The following is a 17,272-nucleotide window of genomic DNA, read 5'->3' as shown; positions in this document are numbered from 1 at the left end:
TTTCGCTGTTAGTTAATTTCACTCTGTCTGTACTTTCATCTTTGATGTTTCCCTTCACTTTTTTTGTCAATTCTTTGATATTGTCTCATTTTTGTGTCTTGCCTTTTTCCTTTCATCACCTCCATTTAGATATTTTGGTCATTCTTTTGTGTACCTGCTATCTTAGAACAAATACTCTTCTTGGTGTATGAATTATTGGAAGGAAGTGATGTGTGGTAATATGTATTTATGTTTGCCACATGCCTCTCTGCTTAGAAGCCTTTGTGTCATCAATCATTATTTGTATTCTGTGTTCACTGTTCCATTACTGGTTACTGTTCAATTGATAAGTTCAGGGGGAGTTGGGATACATCTGCTTATCTGGCACATGTTATGTGTGGGCTCCAATTAAAGAAAGATTGATCTCCATCTCCACATTTTCTTTCTTCTGATTCTACCAAACGGCCTAATTGATTTAATAATGATAAAAAGAAAGCCAAATTGATTTAAAGAAGCTTGAATTTAGGCAGATATTTGAGTGCCCGAAATGAATTGAATTTAAGTTGTAACCTGTAGCTATTACTTTCTTAAAGAGAGCTCTCTGAGGTGTTATTTTTATCATATTTATGTGGATGTTGAAATATCTGCCTCTGTTTCCCATGCAGAACTGTAATGAGATTTTGCCCTCTCTTAGTCATCACTAGGTTCTGCTGCTGAGGAACTAACCATCTACTAGAATCCCCTCCTTTTGAATACAATTTCCTCATCTACTGTTTTCTAGGAGACCAGCATGTCTGAAAAAGATGGTTGTAAATTCAAGTGCTCTAAATTCGCTTCAGCTGTGTCCAATGGTGCCAGCCTCCGGTAAAGTTCTTTGAAAAGGCATGGTGAGGCATCTCAGTGAATAGCAGAGACCGACCAATAGGGCCTATATTAGGGAGGATAATGTTGACTAGGAACCCCTCCACTGATACTCCAACGTTGAATGATGACAAAACTGGAGATGCAATCTCAATCAATGCTGAAGACCAGCCCTCCCAGAGGCCCATCTAAGGGAGGATGATGTTGATAAGGAAATCTAGTTACTGAGACTATACCTTTGATCGATGACAGTCTTACAAGAGCCATTTTTCCCCAAGACACATTTAACATGCTGCTTCATTTCTCTCCTCTGCCTGGTACTATTCTCATAACACAAATTTCAGAGACAAAATGATGCTCGACCCACCGGGCTGAGACATCCTAACTTCCATGGCTGGATGCCTTCCCTTTACAACATGGCCTCGCTATTCTCGGGTCAGAGTGCCCTCACCCTTCTGCTCTGGATAGGTCTGCACTAATTACCTCAATTTTTTTCTGACAGTGCTGTGGTTGAGTTCTGTTAGGACAACGATTGTACATGAAAACATGAACTAGTCCAGGTCTGGGATGTCGCTGGGCACCTCCTCCATGACACTCCCTTAGGAACAATTTACCTATTTCCAGATCTCCTCTTCTTCATCTCCCTTTCACTAGCCTGGCTAATCTGTTTCACTTCTGCTATCTAGCTATCCCAATAATCTTAGCAAAGCTCGACTTTCCCAAGACTCACATTTGTATCACCTCCATTTAAGGTCTTTCTGACATTTTTCCCTCTTCTGCCAGGAGCATCCTACATAAATCTGTTCCCATTCAAGTATATTGCACTTTTTGGGATGCTTCACTGAATTTAGTGTTTTCAAGTTTATAGCTAGGCTTAGGACAAGGGGCAAGGGTCACGGTTTGGACAGTCTGTGTCTTTTTAATTTTTTCCACTTGTTTTAGACACCACCTCTCACTCTCACTCTTGTTAGTCTTGCTGGTGGGTGCTGTGGTCAATTGAAACAAAGGTGCAAATGCTTTAGGTTAAAACCAAACCTAACAGATGGTATTTCCTATGACATGGTGGCATAAGACAGCTCTCCTTCTGTTCCATTCCTTCAAATTTCCCAATTCCACGCTTTCGGTGAAAGACCTTACCCTGAAGCTGGCAAGCGTATTGTGTTTGATCTCTTGGAGATGGGTCTTTGATGTCAGAGCTCTCTCCATTTTGGGACGCCATGTTTTACTGGATGGACAAATGTCCTACATTTCAGCAGGCCATAAGATGGTGTCTCAGACAGTCCTTTAACCTTAATTCCCAGATCTTCAATTTCTTTTTGTAATTTCCTGTCTTCAGGTGTCTATATCCTTCACCTCCCATCTCCACTCCTTAGACCTGCTACTTTGTTCTTTAAAGAACCCCCAAAAAACTAGTTTTACGTTTACAACCATGGCTTGTTTGCTGAAGTCAACCATGTCTGCCTCAATCATTGACACATCATATTTTGGCACCCATTCCACTTGCGGGGCAGTGGCTTCACTAGCTCAAGGCTGGAAGACTTCTTTAGGGATGCTGATTGGGCTTGTGTGGCAGAATTTAGGACTTTTAACCTAAGACAGCTGAACATATGATGGTCCAAGTTCTTGCCAAGATTTAAATCTGCAAATTGTACCATCTCATTACCTTGTGATACACTTGGGATTTTCATTGGTTCAGTGAAGTAGAAACCTAATTTTTGTTGAAGACAATGAGGAATGTAAAATATCCCTCCATCCCTACTCCCAGATGTGAGTCTCCTCTATTTAACATATGAGGGGTTTTGGCTTCAGCTATTTCTGCTTCATGCCTATTAGATCTAATTCACTTTTGTTTAAGAATATGTTGTTTATTGTCCTTACTGCAGAAGTCATCTGTCCTCCTTCATCCTGTTTCTCCAGAACCGACTCAAGTTTCTTCATGCTTGCACTGATCTTCGCTTTTGTCATGAAATAAGAATGGGTGATAGCTCAGAATGGGTGATAGCTCCTGTATCAACTCTTATGTGGTGCAAGTGACATTCCCCTTTATTAAGTCATGTCTCACATTGTTCTTGCTGCCAGGGCAAAGATTAAAGTGATATTGCGTATTGTAAAGCCTCATTGTCAAATGATAAAAATCAGTCTTGACTACTTTACAATTATTTACTTGAGATCTCATATAGGTTTGGTGGTTGGGCTGCCAAATCCCTGGCAAAGTAAGGCTTAGCCTTGATCATACCAGCTGCATACTACCTATAAAGTTTGAGTTTGTTAATGGCCCCTTTTAATGACAAAATTGCTTCCATCTATATGGACCCACAGGAGTGTCCTAAACAAAAAACAATCACTTATTGTCTGCCCAGGCCCCCATGGTATTAACATATTTATTATGTTTCCAAAGCTCAAAATAGGGACTTTGATTTTGAAAAATATTTCTGATGCATCTAAAATTTCCTTCGAGAAATGGAGTGACATTTATGGTATTTCCTGTCTGGTGCCACCATGCTGTGCATGACTCTCTTGGACAGGAAAAACACAGAATGAAAAATCCAAACATAGTATTGTAGGAATTCTGACACCATGTCAGCAGTCTGCTTTGTGATGGGTAGGTTGTTTGTGACTTTGGCTTCATTGCTGAATGTTGGCATGAAATCAATGAGATTATCACACGGTGAGCCTGCCAGTTTTGGCAGATTCTCCACTCTCCTAATGTGGCTCATTGAACATATTTCTTCATTTTGCAAACAACACGCGATTAGATAATAAAGTGCTAAAGGCAATGCTAAATAATACAGATATTTGTTATAAAGGTTTTGCAGTAAGTAATCATACTAAGGCATTATAAGCATATAAAAGAAATAATAATGTGCTGATTTAAGTTAGCTTAGCTGTCAATGTCGTGTTAACAGAGATTTCTATTTTAACATTGAAAGGCCTCTTTTTCACATTGAGTTGTTGTTGTGCATAAGATGTTTTTCTTTCCACAGGAAATGTAACTTTCAGAAGCCACCTGTAAGTTAGTGAATAGGCATTCGTTGTGCATTAGACAACTGATAGTGAGGCTCTCACTGGGAGGAGAGAAGACAACAGGAAAGATCATTCATGGGAAGAACTGTCTGAACCACAAAATGTGGACAAAGTATATTCTCAGGGACTTTTATCTGTTGCCTATTGTGAAGACATGAGAAAATGGGGTGTTTATCTACTCCCAGGAGTTTACTGAAATACTATTGGATGCTGTGAACTGAGAATGCAATACTTGTTTCAATTGATAATTCACGATTTGTATGTTAGCATGTGTTCTTAGAGTAGGTCGTCACAATTACTGGAGATCTGTCCCTGGGGTTTTTGAGACCAAATCTCTCTTCATGAGAGATTACTTTTGAGCCTTTTACTAGATGTCTGCTGATTTATAGCTGAGAATACTTTCACGCTTGACAATTTTCTTTTTATTTGAAATGCAAAGGGTTCATGCTTATGCATTATTCTCTAATCACAATTCTTTATTGGGATTCTGAACTAACACCATAATCTATTCTTAACTTATTTTAGATTAGGGAAATTCCTTTATAGAACACGCTTGTTGCAGTATCACTATTTGAACTACATTTTATACTGACATTGTATTTGATCTTGTTTTGAAATATGGACTAATGGATTATTTGAATTTATAACAATGGTGACTAAAGACTAATAATTTCTAAATAATTAGAACTTACTAAATTGTTAAAAAAAACTTTAACTCAGCCAAAAATCTCTTTATTGGCTAAAAGAAATGAAAAAATGAATTGCTAATAAAGAATTGATATAAATGATTTCTCCATTTAAACTCTCTTTCTTGCCAAACAAAGGTCCTACGACTAGTGGCAGGGATTATTTAACAATTACACCCAAGATTTAGATACAAACATCCCCGCTGTGTCACGGCTATTAGTAGTGATTTCTCCTTGATGTCAGATAGAAATATGAAACAGGGATCATGTCACCTACAGAACCTGCAGGAGCTAAGGGACTTTCCTTACTAACAGCGTTCATACGCAGTGGTCATTGTCACTGCACTCCAAATGGCATACATTATAGGGGCTGTCCAGAACAATTAGACAATGGACTTACCTCTTTGGAATGGGTTGTGTGATCCATAAGCTAGCCATTTCTCAATGTCCAGGTGTCTGTTCTCTTTTGCAGCCAGAAACAGTGGTAACTCTCTGATCCTGCAATCACAAATGTGATTTTAAAGAAACTGCAACATTCTTATCAAAAGAACATACAGTGAAAATATTAGTGAGAATTGTAAACTTCAAGAACGTGAGTTTTCTGTATCCTGGCTACACTTGCTTTTATATAAAATATATTACTTTATCTAGTTATATTACTTTACTAACATATTGTGTTTTCTCCTGTCATGATCTTACGAAGCTTGCCCAATGTGTAAATATTTATTTTATATTTGCTTAATATTATATATTAGTTACAGTTGGATTTTTAGGGGAAATGCCTAAATGACATTGAATTACATTTTGTTCTAGAAGAACATTGTACCAACCAACAACAGTGATATGTTCTGAGAAGGTGCTGGTGCTAAGGCTTGTCAGGTCTTCCCTTGTGACTTCCTGAGGTAGAGAAGTCAGTATTGGCGGTGTCATCTTTCCAGCTTTGCTTCAGAGAATGAACCGGGAGCTGAACGTCGGTGGTGTGCAAGATGGGTACAGAAGAATCAGTGATTAAAATCATGAGGGACGTGCAGAGTGGTTGTAAGAAAACAGCCCTTTTTTCAGGTGTTCCCCCATATTTTTCCCCCATTTGGACTAATTGATGCTGGCTATCGACTCTGCGTGCTAACTAGGCCCCAGTGCCAGTTCTCTCTTCCTAAAACTGATACATGTCATTGGGCAACCCCAAATGGCAAGGACTTTAACCCTTTTAAAAGTCCCAGTTATATGGTACCTGTGGTACCCAGGGCATGAGAATTAAACGGGTGACCAGGGCCAGAGGCAGTGTTTGCATCACCCTGAGTGACACAGATAAACAGATGACAGCACTCTTGCCATTGCAGACTGCAGGAGCAGTGCAAACTGCCAAAACTCAACTTTGCCCTCACCATGTGCGGCAAAGTCCATGCAGTATTTTTATATATGCCATTCATCTCCGAGGAAGGCCTGCTGAGCCCAGAAGGCAGGGTGCATTAGATTAAAGTTGAGGACATATAAGTGCAAGCTTATATGTCCCTATAGTTGGATTTTCTATTAAAGGCTACTATAAGTGGTCAGCTGTCCATAGGATAACGTGTTGGCAACCAGGCACCCCTGAGATTGGCAGCTCCATTATGGTACTGCCGAAATATGTCATGTTTGGTATCAAACAAAGTGCCCCCTTCACCCATGACATCATTTTCATGTCGAGGACAATGTGACATGAACCCAGGTAGCTACTTTAGAGGTTGCCCGCCTGGCAACCTCTAAAGTAGCTCTGGTGGAGAGGTGTGGCTCACTAGTTAGAGGCGGCAGACCCGTAAGCAGAGAATCGGCCAGGGACCATGGTTCAATTCCCGACGCGGCAGGGTCGTGGACCAGGGTCAAAAACGGACTCGATAATTCTCGCCTCGGTACCTACTCTAACCAGGAACACACTCAGCAACTCTGGGCATTAAGCTTGCCTCATCTCTACAACGGCCCCCCACAGACGCCGGGGATGCCTGGTTTCACCTTGGAGATACCCAGAAAGGGACCATCTCACAGGGATAGCCAGGACGGGTTCCCCAGCGGTCTACAGCGCTGGGACGCCCCGTTGCTGGGGTAGCTGTGCGCTTTACAAGTATACAACATTTACATTTACTCTAACCTTTCCTGTGCTCTGGCTGCCATCCCGCAGCTGCTGCCACCAAGACAAGAATCTGACCCCATGCCAGGAAGTGTGAACTCTCCCAGGAGTCAGAAACAATGGCCTGGATGGGAAGGAAGTCACACTTCCTTCCCAGACAGGATAGCTAACGAAGTAGCACATCAATGCGGTGAGCTTCAAAGCAACAACCGTTGAAGCAACCAGTTAGCAGATATGTCCATGTGCTGCCTAGTTTAATTGCTAGATTGTGCTAGTGAACAGGGAAGCAATCTTGAGTATATGTTCTGGGCACTGGTCATTACGAGTTCCCCAGCTACATGATGGCTTTACTGAAACCTATGGTGTTTGGTATCAAACACCTTGTCTTAAAAAATCCATGCTGATGCCAGTAGTGCATTGTTAGAAATGGGGATCCCCAGTTGTCAGCGGCTGGCGCCAATGTCCAAATAGGGGTCATTCTTCCTAAGTCAGAGTAAGGAGCTACACCCTTTGATAACCCCTGTTCAACCCTGTGGTAACGTAGCACGAGCAGACAGGCCTATCTCAGAGGCATTTATGACCACATAGAACAACGCAGCGAAGACACTACAAAGGGACACCACACAAGTAGCTATAGAAAAATAAGTATCTTTATATAGGCTTAACACAAGGCTCAAAAGTGATCAAGAAACCACAATGCACATAATTAGAGGTTCACTTCAAAGCAATAGAGGCACTCAAAAAGCGTGTGGACCGAACTTATTTCGAGGCAGGGGCCCACGCGACCCGGTGATGCACAATGTACCTGAGATTCAAAGGGGGCACGCCCACAATAGCGATCATGATGACTTTGGTAACACAGGCAAATGCGGGCTCTCGGCTGCAACTGCTACTCAGCTGCGGCAGCCCACAATAGCGATCACAATGACTTTGGTAATACAGGCAAATGCGGGCTCTCAGCGGCAAGAGCTCCTCAGCTGCGGCGGCCCACAATAGAGATTGTTAGACCTGGCACCTTGGCGTGAGTCTCCCTTCCTCTTTTTGTCGCTGTGCCTCATGTGTTTTTATGGTGTTGGCCGCTCAGCGCGCTGTGCCACTGCCAACCAGTGTCGCGGTGCGAGTGCTCCCTATGTAAATTGTATATGTTGGTTGGATTCCATGATTGGATTGTTTGGTTTACTGTCAGACCCCAGTAGAGTGCGCCAGGGCATGTAAAAGCAAACACCGCTAGTGGGCTTGCAGCACTGGTTGTGCCACCCACAGAAGCGGCCGGTAAAATATGTCTAGGATCTGCCATCGCAGAACCTGCGTGCAGTCTGGTACTGACATGCTGACTGGCAAGTGCCCACACTTGCCGGTCCCTGAAACCTTCCCTTAGCTGCATGTTAGTCACCCCTCTGGTAGGCCCACGGGCAGGGTGCGTTGTGAGCATAAGGTAGGACAAGCCTAGATGCGTGGCATGTCCTAGTAGTGAATTACCGCCATCTTGTTGTTCACTACTGCAAGGCTACCCTGTTCTCATAGGCCAGTATGGGCAGCCTGGATTGTTACACCCTATGATCCTAACCGACCCCGGGAACATGGTAGAAGATCGAGTTTAATATGCCTAAACTCGGAATAATAAGGTACATCTTTTCCCAAGGTTTATTTTAATATTCCGGGTTTGCAAATGCCGCTTTTAGAAAGCTGGCCTTTGCTTACCTAAACATTTCAGCCCGCCTCTGCGTGATGTGTATCTGATGTCTGGCTGGTATGAGTGACAGGGCTGGGGGAACCCAGATGGGCAGGGCTAGGTAGCCTGGTGGTGAATAGGACGATCGACAGGTAGATGGGTGGGAGGAGTACTCCTAGGCTCTGAATAGGACAGTGCTCTGCCACCTCAATGCCGGCTCCGCCCCCTGTGGAGCGTCTGAGGACTCTGCCCTGCACTCTGAAAGAAGAAGTCTGCATCGCGTAAACAAAGTGCTCAGAAACCGGACTGGACTAGGCAAGGGCCCCCCTGGCCTGGGAGAGCAAAAGATTTGCTGTATAAATGTAGGAGCCCTGCTCCTAAGAAACTAGATCCGCTTTTGACCAAGAAGAATCTCTGCCTGAGGAGGAGGCACCGGGAAAGCTGTCGGAGGAAGACTGTCCCTGTCCTGTGGGATTGGCCTGCAGTGGTGACCTTGCTGCCAAAGGGGAGAAGAGAAACTGTTGCTGAAGACTTTGCTTTATTTTTACTTTCAAGACTTGTGCTTTCCAAAACGATCTCCAAGGGCTTGGAACTGAGCTTGCCCCCTGAACTGAGCCCCAGGACCATTGGGCTCTACCTGATCTTCACTCACCTGCTGCTGGACTGTGGTGTCTTTTCCTTCGCCGGAGCTGTGACCCTCGTGCCCCAGTCCCTCCCTGAGCCGTGACCAGGACTGCTTAGCCGCGCCCGCCTTCGGAAGAGCCTCGCTCGATCGGAGCCGCTCCCCCTACGCTGTGCTGGGCTGCCCCTGTCACCTCGCTCGCTGGAGGCTCGCTGTGCACCTACACCCTCCCGCCGGAATCGGCGTTGTGAGCATCTCCAAGCCTCGGACGGCCCGGACGTATCTGCGTGCCCGGCTGCCCCGCTTTGTTCACCCGCCACCTGCAACACCCCGCTCTTGTCGTGAGCCTGAAGATCAGATCCCCATCGTGAAGTGTGGGAGCCCCGGACGCCGCCTCGCCCTTCTGTCGAAGAGTCGCTGAAATCCCGCACCCGCCTTTGCGTCAAGAAACAAGGTACTGTACTTACGAACTCGACCGCGAGCTCGCATCGGATCCAGGGTCCGCAACGTTCTGATTTCCCTGTCATCTGCCGTGTGCTTCCCGGACGCCGCCTCAGCACGAAGTGCGCAGAGGCCTACAGTTACCTTGTGCCCGCCTAAAGAACTTTCCGTAACAAAGAGACTTTACCGTATTTCCCAGAGTTGTGGCCCCATCAGTTCAACGTTACTGGGCCTTGTATTGAATCTGCTGAATCTACATAAAAGCTTATTTTGATATACTTCCTGATTGGTGTCCGTTTGTGGTGCATGCAAGGGGTTTACTGTATGTGTAATTGCATTTGCTTAACCGTGTACGCCTGAGACTTAGCCTAGACTGCTTGCGCCACGCACCTAGAGGGTGAGCAGGGGTTCTTCTGGGGAGTCATCCTTCGCCCTGACAAGAAGTAAAGGGTCCCTGCTTGTTGTGGGTACACACCTGCATCAACCAGAGCTCCCTCATTTCTAACAGAGATCATGATGACTTCGGTAACACAGGCAAATGCGGGCTCTCAGTGGCAACAGCTCCTCAGCTGCGACGGCCCACAATAGCGATGCGATGACTTTCAGCCCGCGTTCCCCGCAGTAGAACCAGAGGCTCTGGAATTCTCAACAGAGGCCTCACCTGCGAGCAGAATCCCTCTCAAATAAGAATCGGGACAGCTGATGGGTGAAGTCTAATGTCCCTGAGACTTCAGCAGGAGGCAAGCTCATATCAGGACCTTGGGTAGTTGCTTCAGCAAGATGGATAAAAGTTTCAAAGTCCTTTCCCTCTCGTTACACGGACAGAGGTTCGTCTTGACATCCAGAAGTAACACACACTGTAGGGGTTTTTGCACAGATCTTTATACCCCAAAAGTCTTTGTTCTCAAAAAGTCACAAATCACTGAACCCTGCCAGAACCAGTTTGGTGTCGTCCTGGAGCACTTTATTTACGAGGCTACATCCTGCCTTTCAGGGAGAGGGGGCCTGCCATCAGACGCACAGTGGGAGGTGGAGCCATCATTCACCATGCCCTGCACAGCCCTGCTCAGATCAATGGGTTACCCCTCCCCATACTCCAACTGCAGATCTCTATTTAATCCAGGTCAGTCTCAGCCTGCCCTGACCCTCCAAAACCAGACAGCCAATACACATTACAGCAGAGCACATGGGAAGGCTTAGGCAACAAAATACCTACTTCTCAAAAGTGGTAGTTTTAAACACAGAATGTAAAAATAATTTTCACTAAAAGATGCACTTTAATATTTGGAGCTTAGGCATACTAAATTTGACTTTCCTATCATGTTCCTTGGGTCAGATAGGATTATACCAATTCATACAGTCAATTTACCATAGGGAGCATTCGCGCTGTGGCACTGAATGGCAGTGGCACAGCGCCCAGAGCATCTAACACCAGCAAACAAAGAGGAGACAAAAGCGAAAAATGGAAGGGAGACCCACGCCAATGGTGCCAGGTCTAACATGCATTTAATAAAACATGCACCCAGAGAGCACCTTAGAGGTGCCCCAGAAAACCTACCAGCCTCTTAATGCGCTGGCTGACTGATATTGTCCATTAGGTATAAATGGCCGCACACTGCTCGTCATACCAGCAAGTTGCCCCATGGAACTGTGGGCGATGTAGTAGCGACGGCGAGTACGCCTATGCTACGAAGTGTAAGAATAAGTATGTGTCGCATTAGCCATCCCTGGACACGTGTTTCGAGGTAGTTGCCTCTCGTCAGCAGGGAGTAGGTAAGTGTAGAGGGGTGCCGTGTAGACTGCCTGCAATTAAAAATAGGTAAAGTACCTTTCAAGGCGCGCAGGTGCCGGTCAAAGACTCGTCAGTCCGGTAGCTCAGGAGAGCCGTAATGAATTAGGTATAAATGGCCGCACACTGCTCGTCATACCAGCAAGTTGCCCCATGGAACTGTGGGCGATGTAGTAGCGACGGCGAGTACGCCTATGCTACGAAGTGTAAGAATAAGTATGTGTCGCATTAGCCATCCCTGGACACGTGTTTCGAGGTAGTTGCCTCTCGTCAGCAGGGAGTAGGTAAGTGTAGAGGGGTGCCGTGTAGACTGCCTGCAATTAAAAATAGGTAAAGTACAAATTATTACGGCTCCCTTGAGCTAACGGGCTGACGAGCCTTGGATCTGCACCTGCGCGCCATGAGAGGTACTTGACCTGTTTTTAATTACATTTTGGCAGTCCACACGGCACCCCTTTACACTGTCCTGCTCCCTGCTGACGAGAGGCAACTACCTCGAAACACGTGTCCAGGGATGGCTAAATGCAACATATACTGTTCTCCTTACACATCGTGGCATAGGCGTACCCGCCGTCGCCACTACATTTACCACAGTCCTTTGGGGCAACTTACTGGTGTGACGAGCAGTGTGCGACCAACTTGTGTACAAATTATTACGGCTCCCTTGAGCTAACGGGCTGACGAGCCTTGGATCTGCACCTGCGCGCCATGAGAGGTACTTGACCTGTTTTTAATTACATTTTGGCAGTCCACACGGCACCCCTTTACACTGTCCTGCTCCCTGCTGACGAGAGGCAACTACCTCGAAACATGTGTCCAGGGATGGCTAAATGCAACATATACTGTTCTCCTTACACATCGTGGCATAGGCGTACCCGCCGTCGCCACTACATTTACCACAGTCCTTTGGGGCAACTTGCTGGTGTGACGAGCAGTGTGCGACCAACTTGTGTACAAATTATTACGGCTCCCTTGAGCTAACGGGCTGACGAGCCTTGGATCTGCACCTGCACGCCATGAGAGGTACTTGACCTGTTTTTAATTACATTTTGGCAGTCCACACGGCACCCCTTTACACTGTCCTGCTCCCTGCTGACGAGAGGCAACTACCTCGAAACACGTGTCCAGGGATGGCTAAATGCAACATATACTGTTCTCCTTACACATCGTGGCATAGGCGTACCCGCCGTCGCCACTACATTTACCACAGTCCTTTGGGGCAACTTGCTGGTGTGACGAGCAGTGTGCGACCAACTTGTGTACAAATTATTACGGCTCCCTTGAGCTAACGGGCTGACGAGCCTTGGATCTGCACCTGCGCGCCATGAGAGGTACTTGACCTGTTTTTAATTACATTTTGGCAGTCCACACGGCACCCCTTTACACTGTCCTGCTCCCTGCTGATGAGAGGCAACTACCTCGAAACACGTGTCCAGGGATGGCTAAATGCAACATATACTGTTCTCCTTACACATCGTGAAATGAAATGAAATGAAATGAAGAAGGAATTTGCTAAAGCGCACTGCTGCCAAGCGGCTTCCTGGCGCTGACACCTCGTCCAGACTCACAAGAACAGTCCCAGAGAGCTAATTAGGGAAAGCTTGGGAGAACAGAAAAGTTTTAAGGGCCTTACGAAAGTGGGTGTAAATAGGAATAGAACGAAGGGAAAGAGGGAGACTGTTCCAAAACCGGGGGGCCAGGACTGAGAAACGAGTGCCACCAATGCGGGATTTACGGAATCGACGTACCCGCCGTCGCCACTACATTTACCACAGTCCTTTGGGGCAACTTGCTGGTGTGACGAGCAGTGTGCGACCAACTTGTGTACGACTGATATTGTCCAGCCTGCCACCACAGACATGTTTCTGACACCCTGAAGGTGAGAGGGTGTGCTCTCTGAGGCCAAAAACAATGCCTAATCCAGAGGAAGGTGCTCACACCTCCTACAGCGGGATGGCAAGTTAATCTGTATACCAAGGTCAAGGACTTCAAAGCCCTTGCTGCCTTTGATATGCAACCCTGGCTTCCCCTACACTTGGCAGATGCCACCCTCTGCCCTGAGGCCCATTTGGCACCAGGACAGGTGGGAAATTAGCTATGCACTACCAGGCTAGTCACACCCCTCAGGTGGGCAGCCTGATGTGCTACACAAAAGAAGTATTGCACTATTTTGTTTTTGGTGGAATTAGGAACTCTGGGACAGGGTTCTGACCACTCCCCACAGGAAGGGGTCATATAGGGGGTGTTGCGACCCCAAGGGTAAGTAGGGTTTTGACTACTATCCTTCCCTCCCCTAATGCCCCTAAATTCAGTATTTAGGTGGACCCTGAAACCAGGAACTCAAATTTACCTGACAAGTGTAGAAGAAGGACAAAGAAGAGCCGCAGAAGAAGCAAGAACTGTGGACTACCAGAGTAGTTTGGCGCCAAACCCTGCTTGCCTGCTTCTGTCATGAAAATTACGACACACCAACATTTCCTACAACTGTGCACCCTCCAATTGCTTTGGAGGGCCGCCAGAACTTATCCAAGCCATCAGCATCTCTCTTTAAGCGGAGGAGCCACTTCCCTGCAACCTGCAGACATCGACCCCAATCGGGTTCACCGATCTTTCGCCACCAGGTTCCCCAACGCACCAGAGTCCCAGGAGGCGGTCACCATGCTCCCAGAGACCAGATCCATCTCCCCAACAACTTTGGAGATGCCAGGAACCGGCCTGCACCAATGCCAGTGTGTTTGAAATATAATCCAGACTCCATCACAAGGACTGACCAGCCAACAAGGGGTGTCTGGATTGCAGAGGCCAGCACCAAGAGTGACTCAGCTATCCTGTTGTTTCCCCCATTGCAGCTCTGACCGAGAACTGTGAGTTCCTTTGATGCATGGGCACCAAATGACTAAAACCCTCTGCACCCGAGCGCACTGGACCAGGTCCACGAACACCAACTGTACCCTCGTGCTCCCAGGACCTTCACAAACTGAGCCCCTGTTGGGAGCCCCCAGACTTGTCCTCAAGTGCTACTCTTCAGCCTGTTTCTAGGTGCACCCTCCCTTTGCCTGCCTGCCTGCCTGCGCAGAGGTGTAGCACACAAGGCTACCAAACTGTCCAGGACCTCTGCACTTGAACACCCCAGGGTAGGTAATCCCGAACTGCTGGTGGATCTTGTGACCTTAACCTCCTAGCACCTTAAATCCTAATGGGGACCCCCCAGAATACGATTGCAACTACCTGTATACAGTTTATGTTTCTTCCTCTATATGTAAGTATTACTGCATACAAACACATCTGTGTGATGTTTTTTCTTACGTGCAAACATTGATAACTTGAAAAATACTTACATAATTATGAAGTTGTCGGTGTTAAAAAATCTGTGATCTTTCTACATTTTTCTACATTTTTCTTGAGTTTCTTCTTGGGTGTGTGTTTTATTAATTGACTGGGTGTACAGCAAATGCGTAACCCTACCCTCTGATAAGCCTAAGCTGCTTGTCCACACTACAACAAAAGAGAGCATTTGGAATTATTAATTTAAGCCCTTTAAACCAAAACGAGTCGTCTGGCCTTTCTACATAGTGTACTATATTTTGGTACACTACATAAAAAGCCAGCTTCCTACAGAGACAATGAGAAAGACCATCACACATTTCGTCCTCTGATATACTACGAGCACATGGAAGGTAAAAGAAGACCTATGAACAATTAATTGCAAGGAACATAACATAAAGGTTGGACCTGTCCCATTTATTAATTTATTTTAAAAGTTGTATATAGCGCGAACAAGACCCATGAGGGTATCAGAGCGCATTACAATTGAGAGATAGAGAGGAGGCATATAGATCAGACAACATGATGGTCAAAAGTACAGGAGGAGAAAAGCTCTAGGCCCGCATAACAAGGCATAATAATAAACAGTCTAAGCATGTACTAGGGGTGAGAGACATGAGTCAGAGCAGGCCAAGAGAAAGAGATACGAGAATAAGCAAAGCGGATTACAAAAGTCAAAGAGGAGGAAGCCAGGAGATCTAAAGTATGAAAAGTGCATAAAGAGGTAAATCTCTGAAAACCCAAATCAAATACAATCATAAAATGTCCGGTAATAAACAAAGGAGAGGCAGACGAGTGTTTGAGTGCTTGTCAGGCGTGGGGGTTCTAGGGCAGTAATTTGTTCTTCAATAGCACTTTAACTTTCTTTCTGAAAGTTATCGTTGAGGGGTTCATCCTGATTTCAGGGGGCAGGAAGTTCCAAATTCTCTGGGCGATACCCAAGAAGGCGCGATCCTAAGTTTTCTTTTTATGGAATTTCTGCAGTTTCATCAGTAGGGTTCCGGAACTTCTGGAGGATCTGGAACCACCAGATAGTACAAGTTTTTGTGCGAGGTATAGCGAGGTGTTGAAAAGTAAGGATTTATGGGTCATGTAAGCAATTTTTAGTTGAATACTTGCCTCATATGGGAGCCAGCTTAGGAGTTTCAGCTCCGGTGTTATATGGTGGTATCTTTTTGAGCCAGTGATGAGTCTAGCAGCAGAGTTGAGAGGCCACAGAAGATTGCGCTTTCATAGTCCAACTTGGAAATCATCAGAAATGGCACTGCAGATTTGGAGTCATTGGGGGGGAGAAAAGGTTTTATTTTCTTAGGATGCTCATCTGGAAGTTCGCTCCCTTGGTGAGAGCAGTAATTTGCTTCTGCATGTTCAGGCTGTTGTCTAGCATTATGCCCAGTGAGCCCTTGGGGTCAATGATGTTTGGCATGCAGTTAAGAACTGTTAGCTGATTCATCCATTCTCTGATGACAGATGACTGTTTAAGGTGGGGCGATTAAAAGGAGTTCCATTTTCATAGCATTTAATTTAAAATGATTTATAGTCAGTCAGTTTTGGGGTTTTTCAGTAGAGTGGTGTTAAGGGACCTGATATCATCTGGTTAGGAGACTTTCATGTACAGTTGGATGACATCAGCATACATGTGATAATGGATATTGGATAGTTTCAAAATTTCAGTTAAAGGGTCCATGAACAAGTTGAAGAGAGTTAATGAGAGTGTAACCCCTAGATTAACCAAGGAGGGATTAAATAGAGACTGATTAACCTTGAATCTTTGAGTTCTGTTGTGGAGAAAAGATGTGAACCAGTTTAGGATGGGAGCTGAGAGCCCCATCCTATGTTCCAGGAGGTAAGCAGTCATTTTTAACTGTATCGAAAGCTGACAATAGGACAAGAAGGATCAGAAGGCAGGAATTGTTTTGATTCCCATAATTGAAATGAAAAAAGAGCATGATACAAAAACATGCATATTCAACCATTTATGACATAAACCATCCTTAAAATATCACAACTTGAACAACTGGCCCTAGGCACTTCATATCTGCTCTATTATCAATAGAGAAAAAAATGCAAAATACCTAAAATAAAACTACAAAATGGAAATGAAAAACAGAGGCGCACAAAAAAGAAATGTTTTAGACACACCACACAAGGAATGTAAACTTACTGAGACAAGTCACTCAAGTCCAATGCATCTTGGATGTCAGTGCCTGGCAGTTTCAAGAGTACCTCTTTCCCCACCCTTCCTAAATACACCACACAATAACTAAATGGCTTGTGTCATTTGAGACACAGTAAGAGGTTGAAATAAAATATCTAGATCACCTTTTTTTAGCAAGAAATGTTTTTTCTGATTCATATGAAACGCTCATAGGAGAGAAAACAATGCTTTCCGTTGAAAAGGCAACTGTTGGTCCTTTAATTGGAGCAGCCGGTGTAATCTTTTTTGATGTGCCCCAGTGTGCACCTTTTTGGAGAAGAGCTGGGATCTGTGAAAAAGAAGGCTGTGCACTCCTACAAGAGTATAGCCAAGAGGGAACATAGTTTGTTGGTGGCCAGTCTGGCAACCTCCACCTTTACACGATGCTGCAACTCGAGGGAAAACTACAAAAACTTCATCCGACATCAGCAGTGGCCTCGTTGTCAACTTTTTGCACCATTTCCTCACCAGCACTGTGTAAGCGGTAAAACCAGCTCCTCTGCGGCTACCGCTTCAGCACCACGGACAGCCAGGACAACTCTGCACCCGGACATTTGGAGACAGGTAAAATAG

The 17,272-nt window shown here is 45.4% G+C and overlaps 1 protein-coding gene across 1 annotated transcript in view; it reads right to left on the bottom strand.

Annotated features, from left to right (window-relative positions):
• LOC146856932 (transient receptor potential cation channel subfamily V member 6-like) overlaps nt 1–17,272 on the bottom strand; it is a 254,437-nt gene that overhangs the window by 185,991 nt on the left and 51,174 nt on the right. The window contains exon 2 of the mRNA XM_085647392.1: nt 4,951–5,048. Within this exon, the coding sequence (XP_085503518.1) occupies nt 4,951–5,048 (98 nt within the window). The remainder of the gene's footprint in view (nt 1–4,950; nt 5,049–17,272) is intronic.

The sequence above is a fragment of the Triturus cristatus genome, chromosome 3_2, assembly GCF_964204655.1.
Source record: "Triturus cristatus chromosome 3_2, aTriCri1.1, whole genome shotgun sequence".
Classification (NCBI taxonomy): Eukaryota; Metazoa; Chordata; class Amphibia; order Caudata; family Salamandridae; genus Triturus; species Triturus cristatus.
The sequence above is the reverse complement of the archived record's forward strand: the minus strand, read 5'-3'. Positions and strand labels throughout refer to the sequence as shown.